Source organism: Leuciscus leuciscus, assembly GCF_965113295.1.
Source record: "Leuciscus leuciscus genome assembly, chromosome: 10".
NCBI lineage: Eukaryota > Metazoa > Chordata > Actinopteri > Cypriniformes > Leuciscidae > Leuciscus > Leuciscus leuciscus.
This window is the reverse complement of record NC_138734.1, coordinates 44,608,249-44,624,664: the sequence shown is the minus strand read 5'-3', so window position 1 is coordinate 44,624,664 and position 16,416 is coordinate 44,608,249. Positions and strand designations below refer to the sequence as shown.

Below are 16,416 nucleotides of genomic sequence, written 5' to 3'. Positions count from 1 at the left end.
AGGCCGGAGACTCTCGGTCATCACAGGCACCGAAACTCTTGCATGATGATGTTCTGTGTGTGTCTCCAGGTTTCAGGACGGTCCCGGCGTTCAGAGCCTGTCGATGTCTGAGCGTCACCTGGCGGAGCTGGAGGGCGAGACACTGCGCTTGTTCGGCCCCGGGGCCCTGGAGACGCTGGACCGATGCTGGGGGATCCAGACGGCCTCGAGCGTCACCACCGTCTCCTTCAGATACATACACTTCGACTCCATCATCCCCACATTCCTGCGCATCCGCCTCAAGTTCCCAAACCTCACGGTGAGGATCAGACTCTTATAGATACAGTCAAAGCTAAAATTATTCAGACACGGATATTTTTTCCACTAGTGTGATCAGGACACTATAGTTCATTTATGTAAGTGAGGAGAGCAGAATAAAGTAAACTGTGACATATTACACCCAGAAACTCTTCATAAAGCGACTACCAGTGACATTTGGGACCAGAAATGATTGGGACACTTTGAGCTGATCATGTTTTGCTGAAGTGTTTTGTCTTTAATTGCTAATGCTCTTTTTACACACAGACAGAACAAAATGAAGTATTGCTTGGTGATTGGTTGAGCTAAACTGGTATTATCTAATTGTGTAGTTAAATTTAACAGCTGACAGATATTCAACATAATTCATGTGTGAGACAGTCTAACAGAAGGACGGACAAAACCAGTCAAATATCAACTGAGTTCTGCTCATATTTTAGTACCATTTTCTAAAATATAGCAAATAAACTGTGATAATGTGAGAAATGTTGAAGGTGTCTGAATAAATTTTGGTTTGACTGTATATTTCAAACGGGTCATGAAATGCAGCATGTTGAGAATCATTAAAGGGATAGTTCACCCAAATATGTTTATTAATCGTTCCAAACCTGTAAGACATTCTTTCATCTTCAGAACACAAACTCATATCTCTTTGATGAAATCTGAGACATTTCTGTCCTTCCGTTGACAGCTACTCAACTACCACTTCTTTGACGCTTCAAAAAGTTCATAAAGAGATCGTAGAAATAATCCCTATGAATTGAGCGGTTTAATAAAAATTTTCTGGGAATGCAAAATCATTGAAATATCATTTCATTTAAACTTTTGCATTTCCCCGAGAAACTTTGCATTCGCTCGCACAATGTGATGGAAATAACATGATGTGGGAGCAAAAACTATATTTCAGTGCTTTTGTAAACGAGCACAAAGTTTCTTGGGGAAACGCAAAATTGCATTGAAATATAAATTTTCTTCCCATCTCATTTCATTCAAACTTTTTTGCTTTTCCCCAAGAAACTTTGCACTCTCTCGCAAAACGTTTGTGTTCAGTCATGCATTTGTAAATTTTTGTTCTTTAGATAGATATGCACAGTTTTTGGAGGTGTAGATTTACATATGCATGTTATGGGGTGTGTACAGGACAATTACCACGTCACAAATTAGCTGAAATCCTGGCGTTTCAGAAGGGTGGGAAACAAAAACTCGTATTTTAAAGAGGAACTTTAATGCTTTTTTTATCCTCCATCTTCATCTCTTCAGTGTGTAATGTTGCAGTTTGAGCATGAAAAAGCTCCAGTTCTTCTCTATATCAGTGTCAGTGTTTCTGAACTCTGAACGGTGGAATAAAGGGGCGGGCCAATTTGAGTTAGTTAATAGTGTGTTGAAACTGGTGGTTATGGTAAGGGGTGGGACATTTCACAAACGCGCTCGACCAATCACAACACACTGCTCCAGCGGACCAATCAGAGCACAGTGTGCTTTTCAGAAGGAGGGGCTTCATAGAGACAGGAAGTAAAAAGAGCGTTACTGACAGACTGGGAAGAGAGGAGCCGCAACAATGGAGAATATGAGGAAAATAATCAACATTCAAGCAGGAAAACCTGTTCTAGTAGAGCCTGAAAACTACATCAAGACTTAAAGCATAATATGGCTTCTTTAAACTGAAACTTTGAGGTGTGAAACTTCCAGTATGATTTTATAGTAGAGAAACCTCTTAAAGGTGCATTGTGTAATATTTAGGAGGATCTGCTGACAGAAATGCAATATCATAATCATAACTATGTTTTCAGTGTTGTATAAAGACCTTCCATAATGAACCGTTATGTGTTTATTAGCTTAGAATGAGGCATTTCTCTCTACACACACCGTGGGTCCGCTTACATCCACATGTTTCTACAGTGGCCCTGAGCGGACAAATGCGTTTCGTCACTATGTTGTTCCTCATGATAAGAAGCTTCAGCTAAAGTCAGTGAATAAAACACTGACACAATGATGAACAAGTAACAATAATATTCGCAATAACATCTTTTTGCTGAATAATTAAGTAAATCTAATTTCTTCATTTATCTTTGTAAAGAAACCTCATTGTTTAACTGGCTACTCTCTGCTGTCTCAGACGATGACATCACTTCCTGTCGGCCACCGTAACTTCTGTTGGTTGCAGTTCACAACCTCACCACTAGATGCCGCTACAAATCACACCTTGCACCTTTAAATGTCTAAATATCAAGGATATTTTGGTTTTGCTGTCTTGACCTCTTTAACATGCACCTGTAATGATGGTGTTTCCGCCACAGCACCTGATGTTCATGGAGACAAGCATCACACATCTTCCTCAGCTGTCGGCTCTGGCTCAGATCCGGCGTCTCGATCAGATCACCGTCCATCCGGAGGGCAATCCTGTGGTGCGACTGACGCTCTGGAGATCTTTCCTCATCTACAGACTTCAGCATCTCAACCTGCAGAGGATCAACGGCACGGAGGTCCGAGCAACTCCGCCAGCGTCACTCACTGCTGTGTATGATGAGTGTGTGTGTGTGTTTGTGTGATGATATATCTGTGTTTCAGGTGACTATGAATGACATCACGGCCTCCGAGTTGATGTTTGGGGCTCTTGGTCACGTCGCTGCGACTGAAACGCCACGCTGTCGCTTGCTTCTGCTGCTGGAGGAGTCCAGGTGTGTGACAGCTTTATTTCTAGAGAGCTTTATACGTGAAAGTGATTCTGTGTCTCTTTGGGATGATGCAACACAAGAAGCCGTTCACCTGCAGAACACATAGAGCTTCTGGAGACACATAAAGTCAAACCAAAAATTACCATTTTCTAAATGATAGCGAATAAACTGTGATAATGTGAGAAATGTCGAAGGTGTCTGAATGCATTTTGGTTTGTCTGTAGATCTGAAGTAGTGAGTTTAGGTATAAGGGAGCAGAGCCAGTGTTTGATCTGTAGGAGAACATCAGTGCCTTGAATCTGATTGGCAGCCAGTGCAGGTTTATGAGGAGACTGACGTGTGTCTCTTCTGCTCGATAAACACACTCTTGCTGCAGCATCTGGTTCAGTTGCAGAGGTTTGACAGTAATGCTGGAAGGAGAGAGCATTACAATAGTCCCGTCTGGATAGAACAAGAGCTTGGACTAGGAGTTGTGTAGCTCCGATAGGATGGGCCTTATCCTCCTAATGTTGTGTAAGGCAAATCTGCAGGAACGAGCAGTTCTAGGAATGTGGTCTGTGAAATTCAACTGATCATCAATCACATCTCCAAGGTTCCTGGCTGTCCTGGATGGAGTTATGGCTGACAAACCTAGCTGAAAAGTTGTGATGAAATTTTGGGTTGTCCGAGAACACGAGCAGTTCTGTCTTCACAAGGTTGAGTTGAGATGGTCCTTCATCCAGCAAGAAATGTCAGTCAGGCTGGAATGAGAGGTAGAGTTGTGTGTTGTCAGTGTAACAGTGATGGGATAAACCATATTTCTGAATGACAGATCCCAGTGATGACATGTAGATGTAGAAGAGAAGCGGTCCCAGCACTGAGCCTTGAGGCACTCCAGTAGCTAGATGATAACAGTGATGGGAAAAACCATATTTCTGAATGTCAGATCCTAGTGATGGCATGTAGATGGAGAAGAGAAGCGGTCCCAGCACTGAGCCTTGAGGCACTTCAGTAGCTAGATGATAACAGTGATGGGAAAAAACATATTTCTGAATGACAGACACTAGTGATGACATGTAGATGGAGAAGAGAAGCGGTCCCAGCACTGAGCCCTGAGGCACTTCAGTAGCTAGATGATAACAGTGATGGGAAAAAACATTTTTCTGAATGACAGACACTAGTGATGACATGTAGATGGAGAAGAGAAGCGGTCCCAGCACTGAGCCCTGAGGCACTCCAGTAGCTAGATGATAACAATGATGGGGAAAAAAAATATTTCTGAATGACAGACACTAGTGATGACATGTAGATGGAGAAGAGAAGCGGTCCCAGCACTGAGCTCTGAGGCACTCCAGTAGCTAGATGATAACAGTGATGGGGAAAAAACATATTTCTGAATGACAGACACTAGTGATGACATGTAGATGGAGAAGAGAAGCGGTCCCAGCACTGAGCCCTGAGGCACTCCAGTAGCTAGATGATAACAATGATGGGGAAAAAACATATTTCTGAATGACAGACACTAGTGATGACATGTAGATGGAGAAGAGAAGCGGTCCCAGCACTGAGCCCTGAGGCACTCCAGTAGCTAGGTGATAACAGTGATGGGGGAAAAACATATTTCTGAATGACAGACACTAGTGATGACATGTAGATGGAGAAGAGAAGCGGTCCCAGCACTGAGCCCTGAGGCACTCCAGTAGCTAGATGATAACAGTGATGGGGAAAAAACATATTTCTGAATGACAGACACTAGTGATGACATGTAGATGGAGAAGAGAAGCGGTCCCAGCACTGAGCCCTGAGGCACTCCAGTAGCTAGATGATAACAATGATGGGGAAAAAACATATTTCTGAATGACAGACACTAGTGATGACATGTAGATGGAGAAGAGAAGCGGTCCCAGCACTGAGCCCTGAGGCACTCCAGTAGCTAGATGATAACAGTGATGGGGAAAAAACATATTTCTGAATGACAGACACTAGTGATGACATGTAGATGGAGAAGAGAAGCGGTCCCAGCACTGAGCCCTGAGGCACTCCAGTAGCTAGATGATAACAGTGATGGGGAAAAAACATATTTCTGAATGACAGACACTAGTGATGACATGTAGATGGAGAAGAGAAGCGGTCCCAGCACTGAGTCCTGAGGCACTTCAGTAGCTAGATGATAACAATGATGGGGAAAAAACATATTTCTGAATGACAGACACTAGTGATGACATGTAGATGGAGAAGAGAAGCGGTCCCAGCACTGAGCCCTGAGGCACTCCAGTAGCTAGATGATAACAGTGATGGGGAAAAAACATATTTCTGAATGACAGACACTAGTGATGACATGTAGATGGAGAAGAGAAGCGGTCCCAGCACTGAGCCCTGAGGCACTCCAGTAGCTAGATGATAACAATGATGGGGAAAAAACATATTTCTGATTGACAGACACTAGTGATGACATGTAGATGGAGAAGAGAAGCGGTCCCAGCACTGAGCCCTGAGGCACTCCAGTAGCTAGATGATAACAGTGATGGGGAAAAAACATATTTCTGAATGACAGACACTAGTGATGACATGTAGATGGAGAAGAGAAGCGGTCTCAGCACTGAGCCTTGAGGCACTCCAGTAGCTAGATGTTGGGTCTTAGACACCTCACCCCTCCACGACACCCTGAAGGACCTGCTGAGAGGGAAGACCTGAACCACTGGAGTGTTGTTCCTGAGATGCCCTTCATCATGAGGGCAGGAGGATCTGGTGGTGAACTGTGTCAAACGCAGGAGATCCCGCAGGATAAGAACTGAGGATTTGGAAGCTGCTCTTGAGTCTTCAATAACCGAGAGCAGGGCCGTCTCAGTGTATTTACGCTTCTGAAACCAAACTGGTTGTTGTGTGTAAGAAATGTAAAGACTTTATTTTGAAGGGTGAACTGCTTGTGAAAAACCTGTGTGTGTGTGGCAGGCCAGTGCATGTACAAGGCAGCTGCCATCCTTCAAGTGCTGTGTGAGTGTGTGTACCTGTCCAGGATTATTTGAGCACTCCAGGACTTACAGTATTCAACAGCTTCTTCTTGTGCTGTTCAGCAAATTCTTTTCAGCCGTCTGCTGCTCCCTTGAGCACCTGAGACACGCCAGCACTGCAGAACCAGTCCAGTCCAGACTCAGAAGGTCCTAGATCAGATAACCTCTTAAAGTGATTTTTTTCACTTTCACTTTCAATTTTTTTTTTCTTATTTTAATTCACCACCTCAACAACTGTTGTTGTTTTTGAAGAACCAGGATTCTCACAGTTATGGTAAACCGGAATATATATGGAGGCCTCATTTTAAATTTTAAACTTATGCGAATGCATTCATCTCTGCTGCTTCGTTTACAAATTTGCGGGAACCAATCACAAACTGGCTTATCCACTTGGCGCACTATTGGCGGGATTAATCCAATCCAATTCCAGAGCCATTACAGCTCTGTACAATTCCTTTTAACCTCTCGACGATGCTCAGTGTTTTCTTTTTAGCAAACAAATCGCTCAAGTGGGTGTAAATACCACTAACTTTCATGTGTTTTTTTGCACAACCTGCAAAAATCGCTCGATTCCATTGCCAGTTTTCGCATTGCTCTGCAAAGTACGTCACCCGGATCATTGGTTTGATTGGTTGAAGGACTATCCAATTACATACAGAGTCATTTGAACTATGCCCATTGATCACGCCTCATGTGCAGTATAAAATACAGAGCACTCCCCAGACTAATGTTCAATCTTAAAAGATTGAGCTTGGTCTGGTGATAGCCAGAATAACTGGCCCCCGGAAAAGTCATGGAAATTGAATGAATTTGAATTGAATGAAATTGAATGAATAATGACGTTTTAAAATTTATTTATTTTTATTTTAGTGTATATATATATATATATATATATATATATATATATATATATATATAATTATTTGTATTTTTTTAATATATAATTTTTTTTTTTTTTCAGCATGCACTTATTGTATTTAACTAATTGTATTTTTTTATTTTATATATATATTTTAGATTTTATATATATTTTATTTATTTATTTATATTTATTTTATTTCAGCATGGACTTCCTAAGTAAAACTATACTCCTACTGATCATTCAAAACACGTATTGTTCCCGCCACTCGTGTGTGTGTGTGTGTGTGTGTGTGTGTGTGTAGGAAGCGTCAGCTGCAGTTCCTGCTGGACGGTCGCGGTCGGAGAATCGGTCAGAGTCCAGAGGAACTGAAGGACAACGGCAAACATGCGGGAGACGGTCTGAGCCGAGCGCTCTTCAACTACCCCAGCCGAGTGTCCGATGGCCCTGAGGTGAGACCAACAGTGAAAAAAAAAAAAATATATATATATATATATATATATATAAATAATAAAAATATATATATAATTTTTTTTTAATTATATATATTTTTTAATTTAAATATCCGACGGCCCTGAGGTGAGGCCAACATTGTAAAACATTGTAAAATCTATGCTGAAAGAAAAATATGATACGAACATTACACAAAATACTTGGGAAAAAAATATTTCATTTGGTTTTGATAGTAAAGATTGTAATGTGATTTTTTTTTCAATTTATTGATAACAATTGATAAGGAAAATACGAAGAAAGGAGAGCTGATGTATGGAGCTTGTTTAAAAGCAAAATGGAAACAACAGTCAAGTTATTATGTGAATATTTTTTAATGAGTGACAAAGAAGACGACTTTATTGAAATATTTGTAGAAGGAAACATTATGATGAAATTAACTGTGTTATGGGAGAAATATGAGTGAATTAATGTGTATTAAATTGTGTATTTCTTAAAGGTGCATTGTGTAATATTTAGGAGGATCTGCTGACAGAAATGCAATATCATATACATAACTATGTTTTCAGTGGTGTATAAAGACCTTCCATAATGAACCGCTATGTGTTTATTAGCTTAGAATGAGTCATTTCTCTCTACACACACCGCGGGTCCGCTTACATCAACATGTTTCTACAGTGGCCCTGAGCGGACAAACGCGTTTCGTCACTGTGTCATTCTTCATGATAAGAAGCTTCAGCTAAAGTCAGCGAATAAAACACTGACACAATGATGAACAAGTTACAATAACGTCGTTTTACTGAATAATTAAGTAAACCTAATTTCTTAATTTATCTTTGTAAAGAAACCTCATTGTTTAACTGGCGACTCTCTGCTGTCTCAGACGACGACATCACTTCCTGTCGGCCACCGTAACTTCTGTTGGCTGTAATTCACAACCTCACCACTAGATGTGCTAAAACTTACACCCTGCACCTTTAAAGGGAAATAACTTTTGTAATGCAAAAGTGTTTTTAATGACGTGTTCTCTGCGTTTCAGGAGGAGGGCGATGTCTCTCGGCGCTCCGCGATGGTTCATCAGTATCTGCGAGGTCTGATCCACCGGGCCTCGAGTCACAGTGTGAAGGGAGAAACCCTACAGAAGATCTGGCCTTCGCTGTTCGCCGAGCTCGTGAGAGACTGTGTGCTGGAGATGAGAGACACACAGGCGTTCAGACAGACGTGCCTCCAGCGGATCACACACAGCAAATGACAGGCGTAGAGGTGTTTTAACTCGGCATCTGTCACCCCCCCTTTTTGAGCGTAGACATGACAATGCACTATCATTTAAAGGAGTAGTTCACATCAGAATTAAAATTTCCTGACAATTTACATTCCAAAATCCTGGAATGTTTTCCTTAAAAACCTTGATTTCTTTTCAGCTGAAGAAAGAAAGACATGGACATCTTGGATGATGTGGGGGGGAGAGTAAATTGTCAGGAAATTTTTATTCTTAAGTGAACAAATCCTTTAAAAAACTTAAAATAAGGTTGGTCTCTTTTTAAAAGAAGACACTCAGATTACAGAAGTGAAAAAGGTTTAAGTTTACAGTAAAGCAAATGTACTGTAGTATTTATAAAAACATTTTATTGTAAAATTTGTTTAAAATCAAAGCCATATGTCTAGCCAAGTTGTGTTCCGAATTTGCAAAGTTAATATCAATTTTTTAAAGTTTTTTTTTATGCGTTCTCCTGTCATAAATTGATATCAATTCTATTACAAACAGATGCCAAATACAGAACATGGAGTCTTTCTAACAATGTGTTTTTGTCAAGTTTGATTATAAAATAGTGCAAACATGACTCCGCCTACTAGGGGGAGTGGTAAAACATGACTCCACCCACTAGGGGAGTGGTAAAACATGACTCCACCCACTAGGGGAGTGGTAAAACATGACTCCACCCATTAGGGGAGTGGCAAACCGGTCAAACATGACTCCGCCCACTAGGGGACTGGTAAACCGGTAAAACATGACTAGGGGGAGTGGTAAAATATGACTCCACCCACTATGGGGAGTGGTAAAACATGACTCCACCCACTAGGAGGAGTGGTGAAACATGACTCCACCCACTAGGGGAGTGGTAAACCAGTAAAACATGACTAGGGGGAGTGGTAAAACATGACTCCACCCACTAGGGGAGTGGTAAAACATGACTCCGCCCAATAGGGGAGTGGTAAACCGGTCAAACATGACTCCGCCCACTAGGGGACTGGTAAACCGGTAAAACATGACTAGGGGGAGTGGTAAAACATGACTCCACCCACTAGGGGAGTGCTAAAACACGACTCCGCCCACTAGGGGGAGGAGCCAGCCGGAATGTTTTAAAGTAGTATCGCAATTTCAAAGTGTTTTGAGCGTTTAATCTTTCGAGTGATAGTTTAGGGTGATTACTAAAACACGTGATGGGGAGAAAAGCTGAAGACTGAAGGGTCTCGGGTTGTACCTGAATGTACGTCACATGATCTCCTCTCCTGTGGGCCAGTAACGTCTCGTAATGGTGCTCCTGATTAACACACACTCTACACAGGTACATTCCAGGTGTGTTACGAACAACCCTCAGTTGAGTTTCCTTCAGTTCACTGAACAACTATAAACATGTCAAGATTCTCTTCAAACCTGCGCGCTGAAACTCATCATCATCATCATCATCATCATCATCAGTCGAGTCTTCGCTGAATGGAAGTGTTCAGGTGTGTTGCTGATCTGTCTCTCTAATGCCTGTCGCTTCTCCATAATGAATGTCCTCCACAAGCACTGATTTATGTTTTGTACTTTACTGGTTATTAAAAAGAGAAAATGTGAAAACATTTTGATTGACCTGAAACTGATCTTGTTGTTCGCCTTTATTTTGAGCAGACAAAGAACACATTGTATGTGCAAAGACAGCCTGATAATGATCTGCCAATTAACTATTATTATTATTATTATTTAACAAATATCAGAAAAAAATATTGTTTTCCATTGAAATTAAGATTTTTCTGACCCCAGTGGAAATATTTGTTCTTGTTTTAAGCACAAACTCACTTCATTTTGAGCAATTTTATCAGTAAACAAGACTTAATATTTCGCTTCTCCAGTAAATGTGTCTTGATTTAAGAATGTTTAGATATTAGTGCTGGAAAGCGAGGAGGAAGAACATGATTATTTGCAGTGTAATCCAGTGAACTCGTCTGAACTGAAGCGATCTGTGCAAATGTGTTCCTGAATCAACATCTTTTGTCCTGAAACATTCCTGTCAAACATTAACTCCGGCTCAAATCAAAGTGAAATGAAAGATTGATGAGTGTTGTTTCAGCCCAACCCAACCCTGGCGTCTGATTGGTTGACAGGAACAGTGAACAGAGGATGAGACTGAAAGAGGAGAAGTTACTCCTCCTCCTCCTGAGCTGGAGATGATCTATAAAAGATCCTGTTTAATTAAACCTGAATCCTCAAATCTCCTGAAACCCTTGAAACTTGAAGTCTCGCTGTAGACGATCATTTTATCCCGTAAAATTTAAACGTAAAAAATATTCTTCATGCATTAAAATATCTTGAATGTAACTCGACACCCTTGCCTCATTTAGTATGCGCGGTTCTATGAATATGCAAATGAGCCCCGCCTCCACTCACTCACTCAGCTCAGAGATCCACTGGTTGATGATTTCAGCATCATTACTCCAGTCTTCAGTGTCACATGATCCTTCACAAATCATTCTAATATGATGATTTGATGCTCAAGAAACATTTATGATTATTATCAGTGTTGAAAACAGTTATTTACATTTTTAAGTTTAAGGGGGAGTTTAAGAAATGAATACATTTATTCATCAAATGCATTTAATTGATCAAAAGTGACAGTATGTTACAGTTAAAGTTACAGTTTCAAAAACATTAAAAATCTTACAGAACGAAAACTTTTGATCGTCAGTGTAACTTATATTTAAATAAACAGTGCAACAAATTAGAACATGTGTGAACATTTGATACCACAGTGTTTTAACACACACACACACACACACACATACACACACACACACACTCTCTCTCTCTCTCTCTCTCTCTCTCTCACACACACACTCTCTCTCTCTCTCTCTCTCTCTCTCTCTCTCTCACACACACACACTCTCTCTCTCTCTCTCTCTCTCTCTCTCTCACACACACACACACACACACACACACACACACTTACAGAAGAATGAGACTCGTGAGAGAACAGCCTGTCCCGGATATTTTGCATTGCGTTGGTTTACTGTAGGAATATTCTACATACTCATCATCAGAGCTCAGTGTCGCCTCATGAAAAATGAATGAATTGCTCATTTGTGTCGTCATCACATGATCTCCAGCTGTCTGACCTCTCGATGACCCTGAGGATGACCAGGTCACGCCCTCTGCCCTCTGATTGGCTGTCAGCTGTTGATTGACAGCTCTCATCCTGCTGTTTGACGAGATCTGGCTCTTCTACTGTCATTATCAAACTACTCAGGGTTTAACAATATATCAAGTCACAATATATCGCAACACAAAAATGCAACAATATGTATTGTGTATAGTTCACCCAAAATAAAAATTACTGTGTGAGAAAAAAATCAAGTTAGTGTCAGTACTACATTAAACTACTATATATAGCGTTGAATATAATGTATAATAATGCAGAGGGGAAATATTTATGGGTCCTGATAATGTCAAATGACTGATGTTACAGTAAAAAGTGGCCGACATTATTTTAAATATATCTAGTCAGTGACAGAGATCAATGAATTATACAATAATTCAGTATTTTCAGCTTCAGAATCATGAATATTGTTAATCTGGTGTCTCTATTGTCCTGTGCTTTGGGTTTCAGCACCAAGTCCAAGAATATTAATTTACAGTCCCCTAGTAAATTTTGCATTTTAATCCACAGTTAATGTTTTGTTAACCTTTTATCATAAGTCTTGGAGTATCACATTAATATCGTATCATGAGTTCAGGATCGTGATATGTATCGAATCGTGACATGAGGGCATCGTTACACCTCTACGAACTACATCTCAGCTTTGTTCTTGTTTATTTCCTCTTTACGTGCTCAGATGTGGTCTGATCCGCTGACTGGTTCTGCTGGAGATCTCACTGGTTCTGCTGGAGCGGGGTCGAGGTCGGGGTCGTGGAGCTCCTGGGGTTCGTGGGGTTCGTGTTCGCTCTCCTGCGGTGGAGGAGTTCAGGAACGGGTCAGAGTCTGTCGGGTCGATCCCAGCGGATCAACACCAGGCCAGCAGAGACGGCAGAGTCTCAGACATGGATGGAGGTTTGGCATCGTCTTCATCGGTTCAAAACTAATTCACACGCTTTAGGCTTAAATATTTAATAGCCCCCCTGAGATTTAAACAAGATGTCAAATAAGTCTCTGATGTCCCCAGAGTGTGTGTGTGAAGTGTAGCTCAAAATACCCCACAGATATTTATATAGTATGTTAAAATCGTCACTTTTTGAGGGTGAGTAAAAACACGCAATTTTTGTGTCTGTCCCTTTAAATGAAAATGAACTGCTGCTCCCGGCACAGAGGGCGGAGCTTCAAGAGCTGTGTGTGTGTGTGTGTTTCAAAAAAAAAAATTCGAAACCTTTTAGCCTTTTATGTTCAAACCGGAGTCAGAAAAATGGAGAGACTCTAGAAGAAGTGACAACATGTAGAGCAACAGGACATTTCTGAATGGTTAGTTGATGAATTTATGAAGCTGATGTGTAGTTATCTTCCGGTCATTGATTAGCATATTCTGTTTTCATAATCTATAAATCGTGTTCAGGGGGTTTATGTAAATTCTAGGGTTGGTGATGTCACTAACCCGGGAGGAATGTGGTGTAGTCCCAAACAGCCGTTTGTTGTAGTCCTTAAAAAGCGATTTCTTTAAAAGTAAATATCTCCCTTTGCTTTGAACTTTGAGCGTTGTAACTTTGCAGATGTTGTTTATGCTCAGTTAGAAAAGTGAAATCATAATCAACCACCCCTTTAATTAAGATGAATCGCGTGGGATAAGAGCATCTGCTAAATGATTAAATGTACTTTTCTCTTTCTCTATATATTTTTTCTCTGTTGAAGAAATGCAAACAGTGGCATCAGTCCAGGGATGTACGGATACGGCAGGATTTCATTCCAGCCTCTACTGAAAGATTCTGGCCGAATATCTCAAAACAAACGGAGACGATCACCATTAAACGTCCCGCACCAGAGTTACAGGACTCAAGGTAGAGACGTCCATCAGAACCGGCGCTCTCACACACCGGCCGTGCAGAACCGAGCGTACGGCGCGGTACCGAACGCCTCCTGCCCCGGAGCCCGGAACCAGCACAAGATCTGCAACACCACGGTAACATCTGCAGAGAAACTGCTTTCACACAACATTTAACCCTGATTCACATCATCATTAACCCCAGGAACAGGGCACTTTTAACTCTTGAGGGTGTTCACTGTTCACACTTGGCAGGTTTGGTTTGAATAAAATTTACTTTGGTGCAGTTCGACTGAAATATGAACGCAACACGGACCAAACACGTCTAAACGATTCAAAAACAGGACATGATGTCATGAGATCAGAATCAAAATTAGAATCTTTATTTGTCATTATAAAAAAGAGTACAACGGAATTATATGCAATCTTATTCAGCGCAAAATCAATCTCCCTCTATGTGCATAAAAAACTAAAAACATTTCTCCTATGTAACAAATTTTACAAACAAGTGAAAATAGTAAACAGTTAACTGCAATGTATATATATATATAAACGGAGGGTTCTGTCAGGCGCTTCATATGTAGAACCTTAAAGGGTTCTGTCAGGCGCTTCATATGTAGAACCTTAAAGGGTTCCGTCAGACGCTTCACATGAAGAACCTTAAAGGTTTCCATCAGGCGCTTCATATGTAGAACCTTAAAGGGTTCCATCAGGTGCTTCACATATAATAATAATAATAATAATTCATTACATTTATATGTCTCTGCACTCAAAGCGCTTTACATAGAAGGGGGGAATCACCTCAACCACCACCAATGTGCAGCATCCACTTGGATGATGCGATGGCAGCCATACTGCGCCAGAACGCCCACCACACACCAGCTTACTGGTGGAGAGGAGACAGTTATGAAGCCAATTAGTATATGAGGATGATTAGGAGGCCATGATGGACAGAGGCCACTGGGCAAATTTGGCCAGGATGCCGGGGTTACACCCCTACTCTTTCGAAAGACATCCTGGGATTTTTAATGACCACAGAGAGTCAGGACCTCGGTTTTACGTCTCACCCGAAGGACGGTGCTCTTTGACAGTATAGTGTCCCCATCACTATACTGGGGCATTAGGACCCACACAGACCACAGGGTGAGCACCCCCTACTGGCCTCACTAACACCTCCTCCAGCGGCAACCTGGTTTTCTCAGGAGGTCTCCCATCCAGGTACTAACCAGGCTCAGCCCTGCTTAGCTTCAGTGGGCAACCGGTCTTGGGCTACAGGGTGACATGGCTGCTGATCGTATATAGGGACGTCCCGCGTGACGTCACGCCATTTGGAGCAGCCATCTTGACGGAATAGAAAATGCTAAACCGCTGGTGATAATACAGCTCGTCGCGAAATATTCATCTATTGACCAACCTTTGCGGTGATGATTGAAAAATCCTTCCCCGCTGGCGTCCAAATCAAAGTGTTGCTGACCCATCCGGACTCGTGATACCGATAGCCTGCTAAGCTTTTAACTGTTATTTGCTTTTAATGAAGCTCCGGTATAGCATGATGGGAAGTGAATAAGGTAGCTGTAAATGTCACCGAACTCAATGTCAGGAAGTTTTTCTACACATTTAATGCCTGTAAAAAGAACTCGTGGTGCTTCATATGGATCTATGATTCCTAATTATTTGATCTTCCTCTTGTATATTTCTTTTTATGATGACCTGACGTGAAGAGTTAGCTGACGGCCGCTGCGCTAATAATAGATAGTGGCCAGTGACCGCGACGCTGAAGTGTGTGAGAACAAATGAATAACATCAGTGCGAACCACGAACATTTATTTATTTGGATTAAATATTTAAATATTACATTTTAATCATTCTGTGTCATTTTTCAATGTCAGTCTTTTCACTATTTACATGTTTATGCCCAAAATGCTATAATATTCAAAGTAGTTGACTGTCGTTCTCCTCTACCGTGTATATTATTGATTAAAAAGCCTAACCTTAGCCTATTTAAAATCGTTACAGGCACCTCGCGAGCATTCATTCATTCAACTATTTTAAAAGACTGGAATGAACACCAGCACACACAAGCAATCTTTTTTATAGTCAATTTAATTAAAAAAATTTAACAACAGGTATGAAATCTCAGAAAGAGAAAAAAAACTTAATGGGAAGACGAGCATAGGACTGCTGCAGCTTAGTGGATAAATATATTTAGCCTATTTATTATTAAGATTGCACAGTTGGAAAGAAAATATATTTATAGTAACATTTCAGCAGGCTCAAGATAATTAATAGTATACAGTGACCATTATTCATTATTTTAATCAATTCGCAGCCATAAAACGTGATAATCCGCATTCTCATGTATGTGCGCTTGTGCAATAGTATTCCGTCAAAATGGCTGACACGCGGCTAGGGGTCACGTGACTGGGAGATCCCTATAGAACAAAAATATGGAACATATAATAGAACAAAAATATAGACATATAGAACCTTAAAGGGTTCCATCAGGCGCTTCATATGTAGAACCTTAAAGGGTTCCATCAGGCGCTTCACATGTAGAACCTTAAAGCGTTCCATCAGGCACTTCATATGTAGAACCTTAAAGCGTTCCATCAGGCGCTTCACATATAGAACCTTAAAGCGTTCCATCAGGCGCTTCACATATAGAACCTTAAAGGGTTCCAACAGGCGCTTCATATTTAGAACCTTAAAGGGTTCCGTCAGACGCTTCATATGTAGAACCTTAAAGGGTTCCGTCAGACGCTTCACATGTAGAACCTTAAAGGGTTCCGCCAGGCGCTTCATATGTAGAACCTTAAAGGGTTCCGTCAGACGCTTCATATGTAGAACCTTAAAGGGTTCCGTCAGACGCTTCACATGTAGAACCTTAAAGGGTTCCATCAGACGCTTCACATGAAGA

General features: G+C 41.1%; 1 protein-coding gene across 5 annotated transcripts in view; it reads left to right on the top strand.

The window, feature by feature from the left end:
* The window catches only part of lrrc49 (leucine rich repeat containing 49), a 41,832-nt gene that overhangs the window by 19,701 nt on the left and 5,715 nt on the right, over positions 1-16,416 (top strand). Inside the window, exons 9-14 of one of the 5 annotated variants that reach the window (XR_014209289.1) lie at positions 70-298; positions 2,595-2,780; positions 2,866-2,975; positions 7,126-7,273; positions 8,311-9,100; positions 9,421-9,551. Coding sequence is in view for 2 of the 5 variants with exons in the window: in XM_082182357.1 (XP_082038483.1) it covers positions 70-298; positions 2,595-2,780; positions 2,866-2,975; positions 7,126-7,273; positions 8,311-8,523 (886 nt within the window). In the remaining 3 variants the exon portion in view is untranslated. Of the gene's footprint in view, positions 1-69; positions 299-2,594; positions 2,781-2,865; positions 2,976-7,125; positions 7,274-8,310; positions 9,382-9,420; positions 9,552-9,583; positions 10,131-16,416 lie in introns of those variants that run through there. The other 4 variants (XR_014209290.1, XR_014209291.1, XM_082182357.1 and 1 more) reach the window with 4 other exon arrangements.